At 48.4% G+C, this 22677-nt stretch overlaps 1 protein-coding gene across 4 annotated transcripts; it reads right to left on the bottom strand.

Moving 5' to 3' along the window:
- Window positions 1–244: 244 nt before the first annotated feature.
- On the bottom strand, window positions 245–15698 carry LOC106593070 (transmembrane protein 47). Of its 4 annotated transcripts, none has more exons than XR_014381144.1 (4): window positions 15279–15698; window positions 7191–7331; window positions 1193–5638; window positions 245–1126 (listed from the first exon to the last, which is right to left on the bottom strand). XR_014381144.1 is itself a non-coding variant. In XM_082963698.1 (3 exons), the coding sequence occupies exons 1-3, from the start codon at window positions 15502–15504 to the stop codon at window positions 5460–5462; spliced, it is 546 nt and encodes a 181-aa protein (XP_082819824.1). In that variant the 5' UTR covers window positions 15505–15698; the 3' UTR covers window positions 245–5459. The 4 variants fall into 4 exon arrangements, 1 of the variants encoding a protein (XP_082819824.1); XR_014381145.1 differs by having other exon boundaries at window positions 245–1786; window positions 1853–5638; XR_014381143.1 differs by having other exon boundaries at window positions 245–2479; window positions 2711–5638.
- Between the last annotated feature and the right edge of the window lie 6979 nt (window positions 15699–22677).

Raw genomic sequence — 22677 nt, 5'->3', positions numbered from 1 at the left:
ACCTCGAGCCAACAAGTTTGCCCACCCCTGATTAGCCCCTCCTGTAATCTAATGAGAGGAAGAGACTGGTTATTTTACTTACTTTATTGTGTTAATTTACAATGAGATGAATACTGATACACATCTCTACCAAGGCATCTAAAACATGCCCTCCCTCTCTCTCTCTCTCTCTCCCTCCCTCTCTCCCTCCCTCTCTCTCTCTCCCTCCCTCTCTCCCTCTCCCTCTCTCCCTCCCTCCCTCTCTCTCCATCCCTCCCTCTCTCCCTCCAATCTACTCACACATCTCCACGAACATCATTCAACAATTTACCCCTCAATCTACCGTAGGATGTCCATTAAAATAATAATATTTGATTTGTGTGGTTACATTTCATTGGATTATTGTTGGACAAGTAAATGTGTTTGTTACCAGACATAAACTAAGCATGTCTCCTCTTCTAGACCACGGAACATTTCTATATTTCTGCAAAAACCTGACAAAGCTGCGATGAGACAGACCACATAAGCTACAGACAAGTACCACATTATGGGCTATGTCCTAAACGGTCTTCAACGGCTCCCTGTCTGTCTCTGTGCTCTTCACTGGCTATGAAGACAGGAAGGAAACCCCTGTTTTGGGGTATTGGGGCGTACCAAACCTCCTCTTTACCAGGATTGGGGTCAATTCCATTTCAATTCCAATCATTTCAGAAAGTAAACCAAACTCCAATGCCTCATTGAAAAGTATTGGAGATGATTGGAATTGTACTTCCTGAATTGACTGGAATTGAAATGGAATTGACCCCAACTATAGCTAGATATGGGGGTTCATACTTCCATGGAGATATACTGTAGACTACAGTGGTATTGGTGTTCTGTGGGCCATTGAATCTCTTCCTCGCCTTCACATGCCAAGCTACCAGTGTTGGTCATCCCAGTCTGTCTCTGCCTACCAGTGTTGGTTATCCCAGTCTGTCTCTACCTACCAGTGTTGGTCATCCCAGTCTGTCTCTGCCTACCAGTGTTGGTCATCCCAGTCTGTCTCTACCTACCAGTGTTGGTCATCCCAGTCTGTCTCTACCTACCAGTGTTGGTCATCCCAGTCTGTCTCTACCTACCAGTGTTGGTCATCCCAGTCTGTCTCCTCCTACCAGTGTTGGTCATCCCAGTCTGTCTCTACCTACCAGTGTTGGTCATCCCAGTCTGTCTCTACCTACCAGTGTTGGTCATCCCAGTCTGTCTCTGCCTACCAGTGTTGGTCATCCCAGTCTGTCTCCTCCTACCAGTGTTGGTCATCCCAGTCTGTCTCTGCCTACCAGTGTTGGTCATCCCAGTCTGTCTCTACCTACCAGTGTTGGTCATCCCAGTCTGTCTCTGCCTACCAGTGTTGGTCATCCCAGTCTGTCTCTGCCTACCAGTGTTGGTCATCCCAGTCTGTCTCCTCCTACCAGTGTTGGTCATCCCAGTCTGTCTCTGCCTACCAGTGTTGGTCATCCCAGTCTGTCTCTACCTACCAGTGTTGGTCATCCCAGTCTGTCTCCTCCTACCAGTGTTGGTCATCCCAGTCTGTCTCTACCTACCAGTGTTGGTCATCCCAGTCTGTCTCCTCCTACCAGTGTTGGTCATCCCAGTCTGTCTCTACCTACCAGTGTTGGTCATCCCAGTCTGTCTCCTCCTACCAGTGTTGGTCATCCCAGTCTGTCTCTGCCTACCAGTGTTGGTCATCCCAGTCTGTCTCTACCTACCAGTGTTGGTCATCCCAGTCTGTCTCCTCCTACCAGTGTTGGTCATCCCAGTCTGTCTCTACCTACCAGTGTTGGTCATCCCAGTCTGTCTCTACCTACCAGTGTTGGTCATCCCAGTCTGTCTCTACCTACCAGTGTTGGTCATCCCAGTCTGTCTCCTCCTACCAGTGTTGGTCATCCCAGTCTGTCTCTGCCTACCAGTGTTGGTCATCCCAGTCTGTCTCCTCCTACCAGTGTTGGTCATCCCAGTCTGTCTCTGCCTACCAGTGTTGGTCATCCCAGTCTGTCTCTACCTACCAGTGTTGGTCATCCCAGTCTGTCTCCTCCTACCAGTGTTGGTCATCCCAGTCTGTCTCTACCTACCAGTGTTGGTCATCCCAGTCTGTCTCCTCCTACCAGTGTTGGTCATCCCAGTCTGTCTCCTCCTACCAGTGTTGGTCATCCCAGTCTGTCTCTGCCTACCAGTGTTGGTCATCCCAGTCTGTCTCTGCCTACCAGTGTTGGTCATCCCAGTCTGTCTCTGCCTACCAGTGTTGGTCATCCCAGTCTGTCTCTGCCTACCAGTGTTGGTCATCCCAGTCTGTCTCTACCTACCAGTGTTGGTCATCCCAGTCTGTCTCTACCTACCAGTGTTGGTCATCCCAGTCTGTCTCTGCCTACCAGTGTTGGTCATCCCAGTCTGTCTCTGCCTACCAGTGTTGGTCATCCCAGTCTGTCTCTACCTACCAGTGTTGGTCATCCCAGTCTGTCTCTGCCTACCAGTGTTGGTCATCCCAGTCTGTCTCCTCCTACCAGTGTTGGTCATCCCAGTCTGTCTCCTCCTACCAGTGTTGGTCATCCCAGTCTGTCTCCTCCTACCAGTGTTGGTCATCCCAGTCTGTCTCTACCTACCAGTGTTGGTCATCCCAGTCTGTCTCTACCTACCAGTGTTGGTCATCCCAGTCTGTCTCCTCCTACCAGTGTTGGTCATCCCAGTCTGTCTCTACCTACCAGTGTTGGTCATCCCAGTCTGTCTCTGCCTACCAGTGTTGGTCATCCCAGTCTGTCTCTGCCTACCAGTGTTGGTCATCCCAGTCTGTCTCTACCTACCAGTGTTGGTCATCCCAGTCTGTCTCTGCCTACCAGTGTTGGTCATCCCAGTCTGTCTCTACCTACCAGTGTTGGTCATCCCAGTCTGTCTCTACCCACCAGTGTTGGTGATCCCAGTCTGTCTCTACCTACCAGTGTTGGTCATCCCAGTCTGTCTCTGCCTACCAGTGTTGGTCATCCCAGTCTGTCTCTACCTACCAGTGTTGGTCATCCCAGTCTGTCTCTACCTACCAGTGTTGGTCATCCCAGTCTGTCTCTGCCTACCAGTGTTGGTCATCCCAGTCTGTCTCTACCTACCAGTGTTGGTCATCCCAGTCTGTCTCTGCCTACCAGTGTTGGTCATCCCAGTCTGTCTCCTCCTACCAGTGTTGGTCATCCCAGTCTGTCTCTACCTACCAGTGTTGGTCATCCCAGTCTGTCTCTGCCTACCAGTGTTGGTCATCCCAGTCTGTCTCTACCTACCAGTGTTGGTCATCCCAGTCTGTCTCCTCCTACCAGTGTTGGTCATCCCAGTCTGTCTCTACCTACCAGTGTTGGTCATCCCAGTCTGTCTCCTCCTACCAGTGTTGGTCATCCCAGTCTGTCTCCTCCTACCAGTGTTGGTCATCCCAGTCTGTCTCTGCCTACCAGTGTTGGTCATCCCAGTCTGTCTCTACCTACCAGTGTTGGTCATCCCAGTCTGTCTCTGCCTACCAGTGTTGGTCATCCCAGTCTGTCTCTGCCTACCAGTGTTGGTCATCCCAGTCTGTCTCCTCTTACCAGTGTTGGTCATCCCAGTCTGTCTCTGCCTACCAGTGTTGGTCATCCCAGTCTGTCTCTGCCTACCAGTGTTGGTCATCCCAGTCTGTCTCTGCCTACCAGTGTTGGTCATCCCAGTCTGTCTCTACCTACCAGTGTTGGTCATCCCAGTCTGTCTCCTCTTACCAGTGTTGGTCATCCCAGTCTGTCTCTGCCTACCAGTGTTGGTCATCCCAGTCTGTCTCTACCCACCAGTGTTGGTCATCCCAGTCTGTCTCTACCTACCAGTGTTGGTCATCCCAGTCTGTCTCTACCTACCAGGGTTGGTCATCCCAGTCTGTCTCTACCTACCAGTGTTGGTCATCCCAGTCTGTCTCTACCTACCAGTGTTGGTCATCCCAGTCTGTCTCTGCCTACCAGTGTTGGTCATCCCAGTCTGTCTCTGCCTACCAGTGTTGGTCATCCCAGTCTGTCTCTACCTACCAGTGTTGGTCATCCCAGTCTGTCTCTACCTACCAGTGTTGGTCATCCCAGTCTGTCTCTACCCACCAGTGTTGGTCATCCCAGTCTGTCTCTACCTACCAGTGTTGGTCATCCCAGTCTGTCTCTACCTACCAGGGTTGGTCATCCCAGTCTGTCTCTACCTACCAGGGTTGGTCATCCCAGTCTGTCTCTACCTACCAGTGTTGGTCATCCCAGTCTGTCTCCTCCTACCAGTGTTGGTCATCCCAGTCTGTCTCTACCTACCAGTGTTGATCATCCCAGTCTGTCTCTACCTACCAGTGTTGGTCATCCCAGTCTGTCTCCTCCTACCAGTGTTGGTCATCCCAGTCTGTCTCCTCCTACCAGTGTTGGTCATCCCAGTCTGTCTCTGCCTACCAGTGTTGGTCATCCCAGTCTGTCTCCTCCTACCAGTGTTGGTCATCCCAGTCTGTCTCTACCTACCAGTGTTGGTCATCCCAGTCTGTCTCTACCTACCAGTGTTGGTCATCCCAGTCTGTCTCTACCTACCAGTGTTGGTCATCCCAGTCTGTCTCTACCCACCAGTGTTGGTCATCCCAGTCTGTCTCCTCCTACCAGTGTTGGTCATCCCAGTCTGTCTCTGCCTACCAGTGTTGGTCATCCCAGTCTGTCTCTGCCTACCAGTGTTGGTCATCCCAGTCTGTCTCTACCTACCAGTGTTGGTCATCCCAGTCTGTCTCTGCCTACCAGTGTTGGTCATCCCAGTCTGTCTATACCTACCAGTGTTGGTCATCCCAGTCTGTCTCTGCCTACCAGTGTTGGTCATCCCAGTCTGTCTCTGCCTACCAGTGTTGGTCATCCCAGTCTGTCTCTGCCTACCAGAGACAAGAAGAAGACAAGTCTGTTTTCCAGTCAGCCTCATCCTAATCTCTCGTGGACAGACTACGTAACATAAATGGTAGCTGGCACCAGATTTTCCTTCTGGGTTTGCCGAGCTTAGCCTCATCCTTAACCCTAAGGCCTTGTAAGTAATACTTGGTCGGTAGCAGTGCTTCAGTGAGTCCTTGTCCCAGGGTTTGAGGACAGATAGAGTGATCTGATTGGTCAGTCTGTTATCTGTTAGTCTCTGACTTAAGAGGGAGTACAGAGTAGGGTACAGGGTCCTGTGACATCATCCATCCACCCCAGCACTGAGCCGCTGCCTGCTTCCACAGGAAATACTGTATGCTGATGTGTGTGTGTGTGTGTGTGTGTGTGTGTGTGTGTGTGTGTGTGTGTGTGTGTGTGTGTGTGTGTGTGTGTGTGTGTGTGTGTGTGTGTGTGTGTGCATCTCTCTGTGACTCTGTGTCTACCTGTCTCTCTAGCGTGCATTAGCATTATACAGTATAGGATATGTATGACAGCCAGCGACTACATGGGGGGTCACAGTGGTACAGTCTAGCAGGGTCAGTAGTAGTCTTCATAGTTCTTAGGGTTGAGGCAGTAGAGGATCCCCCCACCGAAGGAGAAAATGGTAGCGCCCCAGGCCAGGCCGTAACCCCAGTTGAACTCGTGGTATATGCTCATGCTGATGGTCTCAGTGAACTTGATGGGGTAGAGGACCAGACTGCAGCCCTGCAACACCACTGGAGCAGAGGGAAACAGAGGACATCTGATACACATATATCATATGTATATTGAAGAGGTAGAGATATATGCATATTACGTATGAATTAACTGTCTAACCAGGAATATGATATCAAAAGATAGAGATAAATAATTGTGTGTGTGTGTGTGTGTTGAGTTTATTTTATTTTTACAGGGACAGTGCACATTAATCAACGTTTCAGTAAAAGTGCCGGTTTTAGCCAGCCGGGTAATTTTCAACCGCAGTCCCTGGTCAGGTTATTAAAAACAATTACAATACAGACAATCAATGAGCAGTGAGCACACGCAGAGCAACATAGGACAAGCAAGACATAGCAGGCAGACAGAGAAACATAGGACAAGCAAGACATAGCAGGCAGACAGAGAAACATAGGACAAGCAAGACGTAGCAGGCAGACAGAGAAACATAGGACAAGCAAGACATAGCAGGCAGACAGAGAAACATAGGACAAGCAAGACGTAGCAGGCAGACAGAGAAACATAGGACAAGCAAGACATAGCAGGCAGACAGAGAAACATAGGACAAGCAAGACATAGCAGGCAGACAGAGAAACATAGGACAAGCAAGACGTAGCAGGCAGACAGAGAAACATAGGACAAGCAAGACATAGCAGGCAGACAGAGAAACATAGGACAAGCAAGACGTAGCAGGCAGACAGAGAAAACATAGGACAAGCAAGACATAGCAGGCAGACAGAGAAACATAGGACAAGCAAGACATAGCAGGCAGACAGAGCAACATAGGACAAGCAAGACGTAGCAGGCAGACAGAGAAACATAGGACAAGCAAGACATAGCAGGCAGACAGAGCAACATAGGACAAGCAAGACATAGCAGGCAGACAGAGCAACATAGGACAAAAAGCAACAAGACAAAATCCATAAAAGCAACAAAGTGTTTCCACACCTCACAAGCTACAGACAACATGGAAAGCGGCAATACACAGCTAGGGATTATGTTCACAAGTCTGATTGACCTTTAGCCATGTCTTCATGCATTTTGTGAAAGTGTGATATGTGGTGCAGTTATGTGTGTCTGATGGCAGTGTATTCCAGACATGGGAAGCTCTCACAGAGAAAGCAGATTTACTAAAGGTGCTTTTCCTTAAGGGAACTATACAGTCACCTCTCATGGCAGACCTTGTGGATCTGCTGCCATATGTTTGGGTTTTCTGTTTAACAAAAGTACTGAGTGGAGGGGCAGGGGCCATTTAGGATCTTGAATACAAGACATGCGTCGGTGTATTGCACAAGATTTTCCCAACTCAGGAGCTCATGCTTTCTGAGGATGTAACTGTGATGATGGCTATTGGGCTTCCTATCAAGGACTTTGAGAGCCTGTTTGTAGATAGACTGAATGGGTTTTAATGTTGTACAGCAATGTTGTTGTGTGTGTGTCTGTTGGAGCTTTGTGTGTGTGTGTGTGTGTGTGTGTGTGTGTGTGTGTGTGTGTGTGTGTGTGTGTGTGTGTGTGTGTGTGTGTGTGTGTGTGTGTGTGTGTGTGTGTGGTGTGGGGGTGGTGTGTGTTCACCTGCAGCGAACAGCATAACAGCGACAGGTCTGTTGAAGCGTCTCCGAGAGCCGATACACACAGACACCAGGACCACCAGGAAGGAGAGCAGGACCAGAGCAGCTCCGCCTAGCAACAAGGACAGGGTGGCGATCTGCCAGTCTAAAGAGAGAGAGAGAGAGAATACATATATAGTTAAGGAAAGAGGTAGAGAAGGGAAAAGAGAGGGGAGGAGCATATGAGAGATATGGAGAGAGAAAGGGGATGGGAGACAGAGAGGGAAGGAGAGATAGAGGACAGAGAGGGGGTATCAGGTGGTATAAACAAGAGGGAGGAAACAGCAAGTTGTCGGAGGGAAATGGAGCGATGGAACAGCAAGAGAGAGAGAAAGAGGGGGAGAGAGAAAGGGAGAGAGGGGGGAGAGAGAGGGAGAGAGAGAAAGATGGGGAGAGGGAGAGAGAGAGAGAGGGGAGGGGAGAGAGGGAGAGAGAAAGAGGGGGAGAGAGAGAGGGAGAGAGAAAGAGGGGAGAGAGGGGGGCGAGAGAAAGGGAGAGAGGGGGAGGGGAGAGAGGGGGAGAGGGAGAGAGAAAGAGAGGGAGAAAGGGAGAGAAGGAGAGAGGGGGAGAGGGAGAGAGAAAGAGGGGGAGAGAGGGGGAGGGGGAGAGAGAAAGAGGGGGAGAGAGAAAGGGAGAGGGGGGAGAGAGAAAGGGAGAGGGGGGAGAGAGAAAGAGAGAGGGGGGAGAGAAAGAGGGAGAGAGAAAGAGGGGAAGGGGGAGAGAGAAAGGGGGGGTCAGATAGAGACACTAACCTGCATCTCACTGACACACATCGTTGACTAAAGAGCATTGTTGGCATGTTATCAAAATCACTCTGCCATCATCTCAACCAACCCACTAACAACATACAGGCAAGGCAACATCTACACCCCACCCACAACTCCACCCACAACCCCAACTCCACCCACAACTACAACCCCACCCACAACCCCAACCCCACCCGCAACCCCAACTACAACCCCACCCACAACCCCACCCACAACCCCAACCCCACACACAACTACAACCCCACCCACAACCCCACCCACAACTACAACCCCACCCACAACCCCAACCCCACCCACAACCCCAACTCCACCCGCAACTACAACCCCACCCACAACCCCAACCCCACACACAACTACAACCCCACCCACAACCCCAAACCCACCCACAACTACAACCCCCCCCACAACCTCACCCACAACCACAACCCCCCCACAACCCCACCCACCACCACAACAACCTCACCCACAACCACAATCCAACTCACAACCCCACCTCACCCACAACCACAACCCCACCCACCACACCACCCCCACAAAATAAATAGAAGAAGAAGGGACTAGAAAACCCTTCAATCGGTAATAAATATTGGTTTAGTGAGAGGTCCAGCAGCTGTGTACAGTAGTTATGGTAGACAATGTGGTCAGATAAGGACAGGAAATAGAGACGATCAATCTGTTACAAACGGCTGGCTGGGTTATCTCCTGGGCAATCATGGTGACTGGCTGGCTGGGTTATCTCCTGGGCAATCAACCTCCTCTCCCCCCATGCCAACAATGGGGGGAGAGGAGGTTGGAGGAGAGGAGAGGAGAGGAGGAGGTTGGGGGAGAGGAGAGGGGAGAGGAGGAGGATGGAGGAAAGGAGAGGGGAGGGGAGGAGGATGGGAGAGGAGAGGAGGATGGGGAGAGGAGAGGAGGATGGGGAGAGAAGGATGGGGAGAGGAGAGGAGAGAGGAGGAGGATGGGGAGAGGAGGCTGGAGGAGAGGAGAGGAGGAGGTTGGGGGAGAGGAGAGGGGAGAGGAGGAGGATGGGGGAGAGGGGAGGGGAGGAGGATGGGGAGAGGAGAGGAGGATGGGGAGAGGAGGATGGAGGAGAGGAGAGGAGGAGGTTGGGGGAGAGGAGGCTGGAGGAGAGGAGAGGAGGAGGTTGGGGGAGAGGAGAGGGGAGAGGAGGAGGATGGAGGAAAGGAGAGGGGAGGGGAGGAGGATGGGGAGAGGAGAGGAGGATGGGGAGAGGAGAGGAGGATGGGGAGAGGAGAGGAGGAGGTTGGGGGAGAGGAGAGGGGAGAGGAGGAGGATGGAGGAAAGGAGAGGGGAGGGGAGGAGGATGGGGAGAGGAGTGGAGGATGGGGAGAGGAGGATGGAGGAGAGGAGGCTGGGGGAGAGAAGAGGGGAGGATGGGGAAGAGGAGGATGGGGGAGAGGAGGCTGGAGGAGAGAAGAGGCGAGGATGGGGAAGAGGAGGATGGGGAGAGGAGGCTGGAGGAGAGAAGAGGGGAGGATGGGGAAGAGGAGGATGGAGGAGAGAGGAGGAGAGGGGAGAGGATGATGGGGAGAGGAGAGGGGGGGATGGGCAGAGAGGAGACAGGAGGCGGATGAGGGAGAGGAGAGGGGAGGAGAAGGGAGGAGAAGACACAGTTAAAGATCTACAGGAGGAGAGCATGTACAGTTCTTCCAGCGATGTGAGTGGAGAAAAACAACAACAACTCAGGACATTCATGATGAAACCTGAAGAAACATTTGAAGTGTTGTGGATGTCTATCCTCCCTGCCCAGGAGATCCCTCTTCTCAGTCAGAGTGGTTTACACCAGATGAAGAGGGACTTGGCCATTTCCCACACTAACTGTACCCTGTCCGTATGCATTAACCAGAGGCTGTATCCAAAATCGCACACTGGCACACTTGACTCCTGGGGCAGGAGGGGTTTATGTTTCATTCATGTTTCAGCTGTAGTCACGGCGTTCTCACGGTCACTACTCTCAGCCTATCAGAAGACACAGCCAGGGAGTCAGCCTGGTTATAAAGAGGACCACATGGTTGTGTTATGGTCGGACCGTACGGTCTGTTGGTGTATTGTGGTTCCCACTTTAAAGAACTACAGACAGTAACATGTGTATTGTGGTTCCCACTTTAAAGAACTACAGACAGTAACATGTGTATTGTGGTTCCCACTTTAAAGAACTACAGACAGTAACATGTGTATTGTGGTTCCCACTTTAAAGAACTACAGACAATAACATGAACAATAGCATTTAGACGATGGACTCAAAATGAGTCTTCGGAGCCATGTGAAAGAAGCCATCTCACTGAGACGTGGTGTTGAACCTCTCTCTACCACAGGACCATGTTAGATGGTTTCACACCTCAGTAGGTTTTATTTAAAGGAAGGAATGTGTAGCAGCATGTGACTGCCTGGATTAGACACCTGGACAAGTTTCTCACCACTCAGTTTAGTTATTCTAGGTTCTGACTGGTCACTTCTTACAGGGATGAACCTTTTACTGCACTGGGCTAAACCAGGGTCACACAGTGTTTCTTGGTAGTCTTTGTAACAAAGTATCCACCTCACACACATGGTTATGGACTTAACAAAAGAAGACACCTGTATAATGTCAGATATAGAGTTGAAATGTCTTCCATTTTGAGTTTTCATCCCAATATTACACTTCATATACATCACAGAAAACTGAAATATAACAAAGCCGTTTGACATTAAAAATGATATTAATTCTGAATAATATGAATAACCTTCTACCCATGAGGCCACTAGAGGGTGATTTGGTCATCTGACTGCAGGAAAGGGATTAAAGTTTATCCATACATTGCATCTTAAATTGCCTGTAGTTGTGCACACATTCGTGTGTGTGTGTGTATGTGTGTGTGTGTGTGTGTGTGTGTGTGTGTGTGTGTGTGTGTGTGTGTGTGTGTGTGTGTGTGTGTGCATTCTCGTGTGTGTGTGTGTGTGTGTGTCCATGTGTGTGTGTGTGTGTGTGTGTGCATTCTCGTGTGTGTGTGTGTGTGTGTGTGTGTGTGTGTGTGTGTGTGTGTGTGTGTGTGTGTGTGTGTGTGTGTGTGTGTGTGTGTGTGTGTGTGTGTGTGTGTCCATGTGTGTGTCCATGTGTGTGTATGTCTCTACGTCTCCATAATGTCAGCAGGAACATTATGTCAAACTCATTCCACAGGACAGAGTGTCTGTGGGTTTTCACTCCTCCCTTGTACTTGATTTATGAATTAAGGTCACTAATTAGTAAGAAACTCCCCTCGCCTGGTTGTCTAGGTCTGAATTGAAAGGAAAAACCAAAAGCCTGCAGACACTCAGTCCTCCATGGAAGGAGTTTGACTCTCCTGTCCTAGGGGATCCTTCTCTGACTGTGGCTGTGGGATGCAAACCATCACCATAGTATTTTCCAGTGTTCATTCAGAGGCCACAAATAGACCAGAATCTTCTGAGGACCTCTCTATGATAGAGCAGAGAGGATGGGAGGAGAGGAGAGGAGAGGAGAGGAGAGGAGAGGAGAGGAGAGGAGAGGGGAGGGGAGGGGAGGGGAGGGGAGGGGAGGGGAGAGGAGAGGAGAGGAGAGGAGAGGAGAGGAGAGGAGAGGAGAGGAGAGGAGAGGAGAGGAGAGGAGAGGAGAGGAGAGGAGAGGAGAGGAGAGGAGAGGAGAGGAGAGGAGAGGAGGGGATATTAGTCTGCCCTGAGCACAATCTGCTTGTCCTTAAAGAGAGCTAGGTATCCTTAACACACGGAGCAACCGACCGCACCGCAGCGAATCAGTGTCTGGCATGAAATATTCACCAGTGTGAAGAAAGTCTGAAAAAATAGGTCAGTCAAACTAGCCAGGCTCTTTAAACACATCCTGACATAGGAAAGGAAGGATCCTGTCCTCCATTGAGGAAAGAGGGAAGGAGGGAGGGGTGGAGGGAAGGAAGAGGAAAGGAGGGAGGGATAGAGGGAAGGAAGAGGAAAGGAGGATGGAAGGAAGAGGAAAGGAGGGACAGAGGAGGGACAGAGGAGGGAAGGAAGAGGAAAGGAGGGACAGATGAGGGAAGGAGAGATGGAGGGAAGGAGGAAAGGAGGAGGGAAGGAAGAGGAAAGGAGGGACAGAGGAGGAAAGGAGGGACAGACGAGGGGATAAAACAGCAGCAGCTCATCACTGTGGATTAGTCATGCATTAACTGGAGAGTTTGGTGTGTGTGTGTGTGTGTGTGTGTGTGTGTGTGTGTGTGTGTGTGTGTGTGTGTGTGTGTGTGTGTGTGTGTGTGTGTGTGTGTGTGTGTGTGTGTGTGTGTGCTGGAGTTGGACTAGCACTGAATCAGATAGTGAGATCTACAGAAGAGATAGAGCTGTCATTAAACTATTAACATTTTAATTTAATTTCTAAGTGGCAGCATTGTCATTACAGAAAACCCCCTCTGGTCAAAACATGGGATAAACTCTTTCTCTCTCTACAAAATGGTCTCTTACGGTATCCACTGACTGATTTGTCTGAAACACACAGACAGACAGACAGACAGACAGACAGACAGACAGACAGACAGACAGACAGACAGACAGACAGACAGACAGACAGACAGACAGTCAGACAGACAGACAGACAGACAGACAGACAGACAGACAGACAGACAGACAGACAGACAGACAGACAGACAGAGGTGGGGGTGAGAAAGAGACAGAGGCCACAGCTGGATGAGTCCAGGCTGCACTTTCAGTAGATGAGAAGAATGTTGAAACATCATATGCTGTCAAGAACATCAACATATTCCTTTAGAGCCGAGACTGAAAATATAATCTATGGCACTCAGCAAATGTAGGTTACACCAGAGAACTACATAAAACAACTGCAGAAACTGAATTAAATCTAGAACTATTTATACAAAATGTATGTGAGAAATTGAGACAAATGTGAAAAGAGGAAATCTATAATTGTGAAAGTGACTTGACAGGACTCCGTGCTCAGAAGAGGGGTTCAGTCGGGCCCTTCATAGCCCTCTGGGAAAAAGGAGACCCCATCAGATCAAAATCAAGTGTCTGAATGTAGCACCCAGTTGCCCTAGTAACTAATCTCCAGGCATTTGCCCCCCTGGGAATTTGCTGCTCAAAGTTATGCTGCTGGCTGCCTGAGAGAGAGCAAACGTGGGAATTCAACAAAGACTAATTTCTAGAAAACAAAAGCGGAACGAAAAAGCTCCAGCTGGATTGGTGAGCTGGCGTGGAAAAAATCCCACGCTTCCCAAAGCGCATCTCCAATGAGTAAATAAGGTTCCCTTCCCCAAAGGGTTCCTCCATGTGTCATCTCATCGTTCTGGAACGGTCCATATTCTAGTTTAGATGATAAACGGATTCGTAAAGCTCAACTGTTTCACCTGTAGGTGAATTTGCAAGCCAGGCACAGGGATGGGACATGGCTGAGGCAAGAAAAATACACATTTTAAAGTAAAAATTTGAGGTCTGTCTGTGATCGAGATACTCAGCTTTTTTTAACACCACATTAAACCAAACACGTCCTACAGGCTCTGGTTTGATCTTGACTATTGCCTGGTTATGTCGTCAGGAGCTGCAAAGAAGGACATAGGAGAGCTGCAAAGAAGGACATAGGAGAGCTGCAAAGCAGGACATAGGAGAGATGCAAAGCAGGACATAGGAGAGATGTAAAGAAGGACATAGGAGAGATGCAAAGAAGGACATAGGAGAGCTGCAAAGAAGGACATAGGAGAGATGTAAAGAAGGACATAGGAGAGATGCAAAGAAGGACATAGGAGAGATGCAAAGAAGGACATAGGAGAGCTGCAAAGCAGGACATGGAAGAGCTGCAAAGCAGGACATAGGAGAGCTGTAAAGAGGGACATAGGATAGCTGCAAAGAGGGACATAGGAGAGCTGCAAAGAAGGACATAGGAGAGCTGCAAAGAGGGACATAGGAGAGCTGTAAAGAAGGACATAGGAGAGCTGCAAAGAAGGACATAGGAGAGCTGTAAAGAGGGACATAGGAGAGCTGCAAAGAGGGACATAGGAGAGATGCAAAGCAGGACATAGGAGAGCTGTAAAGAGGGACATAGGATAGCTGCAAAGAGGGACATAGGAGAGCTGTAAAGAGGGACATAGGAGAGCTGCAAAGAGGGACATAGGAGAGCTGCAAAGAGGGACATAGGAGAGATGCAAAGAAGGACATAGGAGAGATGCAAAGAAGGACATAGGAGAGCTGTAAAGAGGGACATAGGAGAGCTGCAAAGAGGGACATAGGAGAGATGCAAAGAAGGACATAGGAGAGATGCAAAGAAGGACATAGGAGAGCTGTAAAGAGGGACATAGGAGAGCTGCAAAGAAGGACATAGGAGAGATGCAAAGAGGGCCATAGAAGAGCTGCAGCTGGCTCAGAACAGAGCAGCACCTCTTGCCCGTCACTGTAAACAGAGGGCTAATATCAACAAGATGCATTCCAGTCTCACTTGGCTTAAAGTAGAAGACTGACTGTGTCACTTCTTGGTTTTATGAGAAATATTACTGTGATGAAAATACCAAATTGTCTGTATCATGAAATAACATATAGTTCTGACTGACATGCATACCCCACAAGACAGTATTGTATAGAGCCATGGTTACATGGAACCCCCCTCCATCAAAAATCTTTAAAACAACACCCCTCCCCTACCTGACCTAAATAACTGGTCTATGTAAAATCATATGGTTGTCCTGAGTGGTTTGTCAGCACAGGTCCTTGTGTATTTCTACATTGATTTTAAACAGATGTCATTCTGTTCTGGAGCTGTTCTGGTCTATTATAGTTATTATTCCATCATGTCTGACGTTCTGTGTGGAGCCCAGGAAGACTAGCTACTGCTTCAGCAACACAGAATGACCATCCAAATCAAATCCTAAAATTAGCCTGTCTGCTTAATAAATAAAAGCACAAACATAGACTGTCTTCGACATAAAGAGAAGCAGCAGGTCTGTGTGAGCTGGCCAGGGAGCGGAGAGGTGGTTGTGGAAAGCAGCGTTAAACAAATGACGGAGGGACGGAGAAGAAAGAAGCACCGGGCGGTCAGAGAGACAGACTCCCACACGAGATGCTTTGTCATGGCGACAGGACTTAACTGAATCTCCGTAAAGGCACAACTTACTGCACCTATGCAGACTATACACCAGCCTCTCAATTCCCTCTTTATAGCATCAATATTATCATAGGTTGGACTATGTATGAATGGAAACCAGTAACCACGAACAAAGCAAGGTGAATCCTGCGCTATAATTAGTTGGTTAGGCTACAGACGGCCGACACTGGGTCTCACCCACCTGACTCCAGCGTGCTGTTACACTGCCAGATCTCAGACGAAGCTGCTTTCCAGCACGCCTCCCACAGTGAGAAGCAGTACTGGTCGTCAGCGGTCACCCATGCCGGGCTCATCACGGCTCCAACGTCCAAGCACAGCGCCAGGAACACGCACACCAGTCCCACCAACTTCAAAGGCGTCAGCGCCGAGGCGCGCACCTCCTCTGTCTCGCTAACAGACGAAGACATCGTTGCAGGTTTCCGCTGACTGGGAGACTCGCCAGGGAGTTATGCTGCTGTCTGATGTCGCGTTGTGGCTTCTAGAATTCCCCCAATGACCCGTGTTTACATGTAGAATCTAAAAGGGTCACTGGTGATGAGAGAGAGAGAGTCTGGGCTCCCACCGCTGCCGCTCCTACTGCTCTGCTGCTGCGCTGTAGCTGATGATGATGCAGCGCAGCGGCTCTTCCGTTCCAGTAGTGACGTAATGACATCGCTGCCTGAAAATTCTCTCCAAGATACACCGGTCTTCAGGGTCTTTTTGAGCCTCTCTCTCCACAAATCGCTGGTCTTACATTAGAAAGTGAAAGCTGGCAAGGGAAATCTATGTGAGTTTCTCTGCATCAGTGATAGTGACAGTGTGATTGCAATCACTCTATTGACAGGCCAGAGACTGAAGATTGCTGACTCCATTGATTTTAGCCAAGGGAGGAAAAGTCACTGCTTCAGCATTAAGACTCCCAAAGACACTGCAATAAACATGCACTCACTTCGAATTAGACACACAAACAAGCAGAGAAACAGATTGGCATGCAGGCAGCCGACAGACAGGCAGGCAGGCAGACAGCTGGCAGACAGGCAGCAGACAGTCAGGCAGACAGAAAGGCAGGCAGCCGACAGACAGGCAGGCAGGCAGGCAGGCAGACAGCCGACAGACAGATTGGCAGGCAGGCAGCCGACAGACAGGCGGGCAGGCAGGCGGGCAGGCAGGCAGGCAGGCAGGCAGCTGACAGACAGGCAGGCAGCTGACAGACAGACAGACAGACAGACAGACAGACAGACAGACAGACAGACAGACAGACAGACAGACAGACAGACAGACAGACAGACAGACAGACAGACAGACAGACAGACAGACAGACAGACAGACAGACAGACAGACAGACAGACAGACAGACAGACAGACAGACAGACACTGCATGTACCAATATACAGTATATGCAAAAATCTATCTATTGCATAGAACTAGGTTACTAACATGAGAATGGTAATAGGGCCTCAGATTTACATAAGTAGGCCTGTCACACAGGTTCCTGTCACTCAGGTTCCACTAAGAATACTGTGAGTCTCCAGTCTACATTGAACAGCCTATTGTTCCAGAGTTGGGAGTTTGAAGTTTCTCTCAGTAGTTTCTTCACTATCTTCCCCTGGTGCCCATGACAGCCAGGCAGCAGCACCTGCTGTGAACAGTCTCATAATGGGAGTTATTATGATCCTGCATTAGCATATCTCATATCCTGCTGCCTGCCTGCCTGCCGTCTCAGTCTCACTCCACCCGGCTCTGTTTCTGTTTCAGTAGACTGTCTGCCGAGACCTGCCACTGACGAGGAAAGGTGCAAAATGGGTTTGCAGCTTACTTCTTGTCATTACAGACAGACAGACAGACACACAGACAGACAGACACACAGACACACAGACACACACACACACACACACACACACACACACACACACACACACACACACACACACACACACACACACACACACACACACACACACACACACACACACACACACACACACACACACAGAGAGAGAGAGAGAGAGAGAGAGAGAGAGAGAGCAATAGCTGTGGATTAAGGGAAGGAATCATCAGTGAGTCACCTAATGGCTTGAGGAGAAATCAATAGAGACAGAGCCCTGGAGACCACAATGCATCTGGATAAACAAGCAGAGAACCAGACGTAAAGCTGGAGACCACAATGCATCTGGATAAACAAGCAGAGAACCAGACGTAAAGCTGGAGACCACAATGCATCTGGATAAACAAGCAGAGAACCAGACGTAAAGCTGGAGACCACAATGCATCTGGATAAACAAGCGGAGAACCAGACAGAGGGCTGGAGACCACAAAGCATCTGGATAAACAAGCGGAGAACCAGACAGAGCGCTGGAGACCACAATGCATCTGGATAAACAAGCAGAGAACCAGACAGAGCGCTGGAGACCACAATGCATCTGGATAAACAAGCGGAGAACCAGACAGAGCGCTGGAGACCACAATGCATCTGGATAAACAAGCGGAGAACCAGACAGAGCGCTGGAGACCACAATGCATCTGGATAAACAAGCAAAGAAGCAGCCAGAGAAGAGCCAATAAAACACTGCCACTTACCTACTGCAGCACCACTGACAAACAGATAGAATCCACCTCATACTTACCTACTGCAGCGCCACTGACAAACAGATAGAATCCACCTCATACTTACCTACTGCAGCGCCACTGACAAACAGATAGAATCCACCTCATACTTACCTACTGCAGCGCTACTGACAAACAGATAGAATCCAGCTCATACTTACCTACTGCAGCGGCACTGACAAACAGATAGAATCCTCCTCATACTTACCTACTGCAGCGGCACTGACAAACAGATAGAATCCAGCTCATACTTACCTACTGCAGCACCACTGACAAACAGATAGAATCCAGCTCATACTTACCTACTGCAGCGCCACTGACAAACAGATAGAATCCACCTCATACTTACCTACTACAGCACCACTGACAAACAGATAGAATCCACCTCATACTTACCTACTGCAGCGGCACTGACAAACAGATAGAATCCACCTCATACTTACCTACTGCAGCGCCACTGACAAACAGATAGAATCCACCTCATACTTACCTACTGCAGCGCCACTGACAAACAGATAGAATCTACCTCATACTTACCTACTGCAGCGCCACTGACAAACAGATAGAATCCAGCTCATACTTACCTACTGCAGCACCACTGACAAACAGATAGAATCCAGCTCATACTTACCTACTGCAGCACCACTGACAAACAGATAGAATCCACCTTTTACTAACCTACTGCAGGGCTGCAGACAAACTGATAGAATCCAGCTCATACTTACCTACTGCAGCGCCACTGACAAACAGATAGAATCCTCCTCATACTTACCTACTGCAGCGGCACTGACAAACAGATAGAATCCAGCTCATACTTACCTACTGCAGCACCACTGACAAACAGATAGAATCCAGCTCATACTTACCTACTGCAGCGCCACTGACAAACAGATAGAATCCACCTCATACTTACCTACTACAGCACCACTGACAAACAGATAGAATCCACCTCATACTTACCTACTGCAGCGGCACTGACAAACAGATAGAATCCACCTCATACTTACCTACTGCAGCGCCACTGACAAACAGATAGAATCCACCTCATACTTACCTACTGCAGCGCCACTGACAAACAGATAGAATCTACCTCATACTTACCTACTGCAGCGCCACTGACAAACAGATAGAATCCAGCTCATACTTACCTACTGCAGCACCACTGACAAACAGATAGAATCCAGCTCATACTTACCTACTGCAGCACCACTGACAAACAGATAGAATCCACCTTTTACTAACCTACTGCAGCGCTACTGACAAACAGATAGAATCCAGCTCATACTTACCTACTGCAGCACCACTGACAAACAGATAGAATCCAGCTCATACTTACCTACTGCAGCACCACTGACAAACAGATAGAATCCACCGTTTACTAACCTACTGCAGCGCTACTGACAAACAGATAGAATCCACCTCATACTTACCTACTGCAGCACCACTGACAAACAGATAGAATCCACCTCATACTTACCTACTGCAGCACCACTGACAAACAGATAGAATCCACCTTTTACTAACCTACTGCAGCGCTACTGACAAACAGATAGAATCCAACTTTTACTAACCTACTGCAGCACCACTGACAAACAGATAGAATCCACCTTTTACTAACCTACTGCAGCGCTACTGACAAACTTGCTAGAGTGAATTATTTAAAGGAGTCCATTTATAGTCTTAAAGCCAAGTAAACAAGTGTAAGTATATTTCATTCAAGTTCGCTAACGTTAGCTAGACCTACTAGTAGTACTGTTGTGAGAATTACGTCCATTGTGTTGTGTAAGAGTTAAGGGCCATCCACCAAACCAATAACTATAACGATAACTTTGATTAACTAGGCAACATAACTTTAAAATGTTGGCGAGCATAGACACTTGAGGACAGTTGATCGTTTGTCGTTCTACCATCCTGCACCTGTCAATCAACTGCTCAATGCATCCTACTGAACACTGTCTATATATAAGGTGGTAACACAAGACCATTCATGAGGTCTCTAGTACACAGATACTGGTTCAGACCATTCACGAGGTCTCTAGTACACAGATACTGGTTCAGACCATTCACGAGGTCTCTAGTACACAGATACTGGTTCAGACCATTCACGAGGTCTCTAGTACACAGATTCTGGTTCAGACCATTCACGAGGTCTCTAGTACACAGATACTGGTTCAGACCATTCACGAGGTCTCTAGTACACAGATACTGGTTCAGACCATTCACGAGGTCTCTAGTACACAGATTCTGGTTCAGACCATTCACGAGGTCTCTAGTACACAGATACTGGTTCAGACCATTCACGAGGTCTCTAGTACACAGATACTGGTTCAGACCATTCACGAGGTCTCTAGTACACAGATACTGGTTCAGACCATTCACGAGGTCTCTAGTACACAGATACTGGTTCAGACCATTCACGAGGTCTCTAGTACACAGATTCTGGTTCAGACCATTCACGAGGTCTCTAGTACACAGATACTGGTTCAGACCATTCACGAGGTCTCTAGTACACAGATACTGGTTCAGACCATTCAGTGCTTTCAGGGTGTGTTCATTGTCATAGTCACAACTGCAAATAATACTTCAATTTACATGTAGGACTAATGAGAAATAATATAGTAACTTGTATTTAAATGTCGCAATTCAACAACAAACGCCATTTAGCCTGTGTATCTTTTACAGCATATCATTGCCTCGTTGCTCAAGTGGTTTGTGAATGATTTCCATGTTTCTAATGGTTGTCAATTCCTTTGGGTCTTCTGTTCCACTGTGTTCATCTAAACTATGTCCTGTGCATTTATTTGCAATGCATCAGTGCAACAATGTTTTCAGAACCGGCCAAAAGTCATCAATCACACTAATGCACTTTCTCTCCTCCACTTTCACCGAAATGCATTTGCTGTAGGCCTGTTTTACATTCAGCAATTAGTAAAAGCAAGCCTGCTTCTTTCCCCAAATAGGCTATTAGTCTTAGTATTTAAAAAAAGTAGTAAAATAAATGTCCTATAGCATTTGCAGCCTATAGTTTGCCTGGGATTTCACGAGAAGAGGAATGGCCTATTGTGTAGCGGTAGAGTCTTGCGTGGCCTAAAGCCTGTTGCGAACGGGAACAGCTGGAAGAGAGAGATTAGTGATGTGTAGCGGAAGTAAGAAGCTGAATATTAGCCAGATATTAGGACATTCATTAGCTAAATATTAGGTATATAGGCTAAATATTTATCTGGCAAAGTGCAAGAAAAGAAAGTCCACAGATTGTGAAATGGCAGATCTGTAGTGCGTTCCTCCAGGCTGCGCTCCGTGGTCCCGGACACGCAAAGCTCCACTATTGATTAAGCATTTTTTAGGCAAGGCCTACATTTATAGACAAGACAATTATTATACCTGGGCTACAGCAACACAGTGCAATAAGGAATTTATTATTGTTATCAGGTGAGTGCATAATTACTGTCCATAGGCTGTAAACTACAGTGATGTAGGCTAATTGAAATAACTGCTGAAACGTCCTGTTTAGTTTCATGACAGATAACTGGCCGACAGCCTTGGCCTGATTAAGCAACCGTTTGGATCAGTTTGGGTTTATCTTTGACAGTTTAGAAGGACAAGAAAGGTACACTACATGACCAAAAGTATGGTGACAACTGCTTGTCGAACATCTCCTTGCAAAATCATGGGCATTAATATGGAGATGGTTCACTCTTTCCTATAACAACAGCCTCCACTCTTCTGGGAAGGCTTTCCAATAGATGTTGGAACATTGCTGCGGGGACTTGCCTCCATTCAGCCACAAGAGCATTAGTGAGGTCGGGCACTGATGTTGGGTGATTAGGCCTAGGCGTTCCAATTCATCCTAAAGGTGTTCAATGGGGTTGAGGTCAGGGCTCTGTGCAGGACAGTCAAGTTATTCCATACCGATATCAATAAACCATTTCTGTATGGATCTCGCTTTGTGCACGGGGGTATTGTCATGCTGAAACAGGAAAGGGCCTTCCCCAAACTGTTGCCACAAAGTTGGAAGCATATAATGTTTCTAGAATGTCATTTTATGGCTGTAGGGTTAAGATTTCCCTTCACTGGAACTAAGGGGCCAAGCCCGTACTATGAAAAACAGACCCAGACCATTATTCCATCTCCACCAAATTTTACAATCCTTTACTCGGACTGCCAGATGGTGAAGCATGATTCATCACTAAAGAGAACTCGTTTCCACTGCTCCAGAGTCCAATGGCGACGAGCTTTACACCACTCCAGCTGACGCTTGGCATTGCGCATGGTGATCTTAGGCGTGTGTGCAGCTGTTCGGCCATGGAAACCATGGAAACCCATTTCATGAAGCTCCCAGTTTTTGTGCTGATGTGCTTCAGCACTCGGCGGTCCTGTTCTGGGAGCTTGTGGCCTACCACTTCATGGCTGAGCCTTTGTTACTCCTAGACATTTCCACTTCACAATAACAGCACTTACAGTTGACTAGGGTAGCTCTAGGTCGGCAAAAATGTGACAAACTGACTTGTTGGAAAGGTGGCATCCTATGACGGTGCCACGTTGAAAGTCACTGAGCTCTTCTGTAAGGCCATTCTACTGCCATAATTTGTCTATGGCTGCGAGATTGCATGGCTGTGTGCTCGATTTTATACACAAGTGTGGCTGAAATAGCCAAATCCACGAATTTGAAGGGGTGTCCACATACTTTTGTATATATAGTGTACATTAGCTGGCCACTCATATGCCCGTTCTTAATTCTGTAGCCTATTTTACATTCAGCAAGCAAGCGTGCATCTCTCCTCCAATAGGATGTTAGTAGGCTAAACATTCTTTTCCGAAAAAAGCTTTTGTAGTCTGTCTTTTCCTGGGACGCCTCACGATGTAAGAGGAATAGCTGTGGCAGTGGAGAGGCCAGGGGCGTAATTACACAGCAGAACATAGACAGACAGGCTCCAGATGCAGCCTATAGCCTGAGTAGAAGTGTATGCATATTAGACCATAATTCATAAGCTCATTAT

Source organism: Salmo salar, chromosome 17, assembly GCF_965601325.2.
Source record: "Salmo salar chromosome 17, fSalSal1, whole genome shotgun sequence".
Classification (NCBI taxonomy): Eukaryota; Metazoa; Chordata; class Actinopteri; order Salmoniformes; family Salmonidae; genus Salmo; species Salmo salar.
Note: the sequence above shows the minus strand (reverse complement) of the source record. Positions and strands in the feature narration are given on the sequence as shown.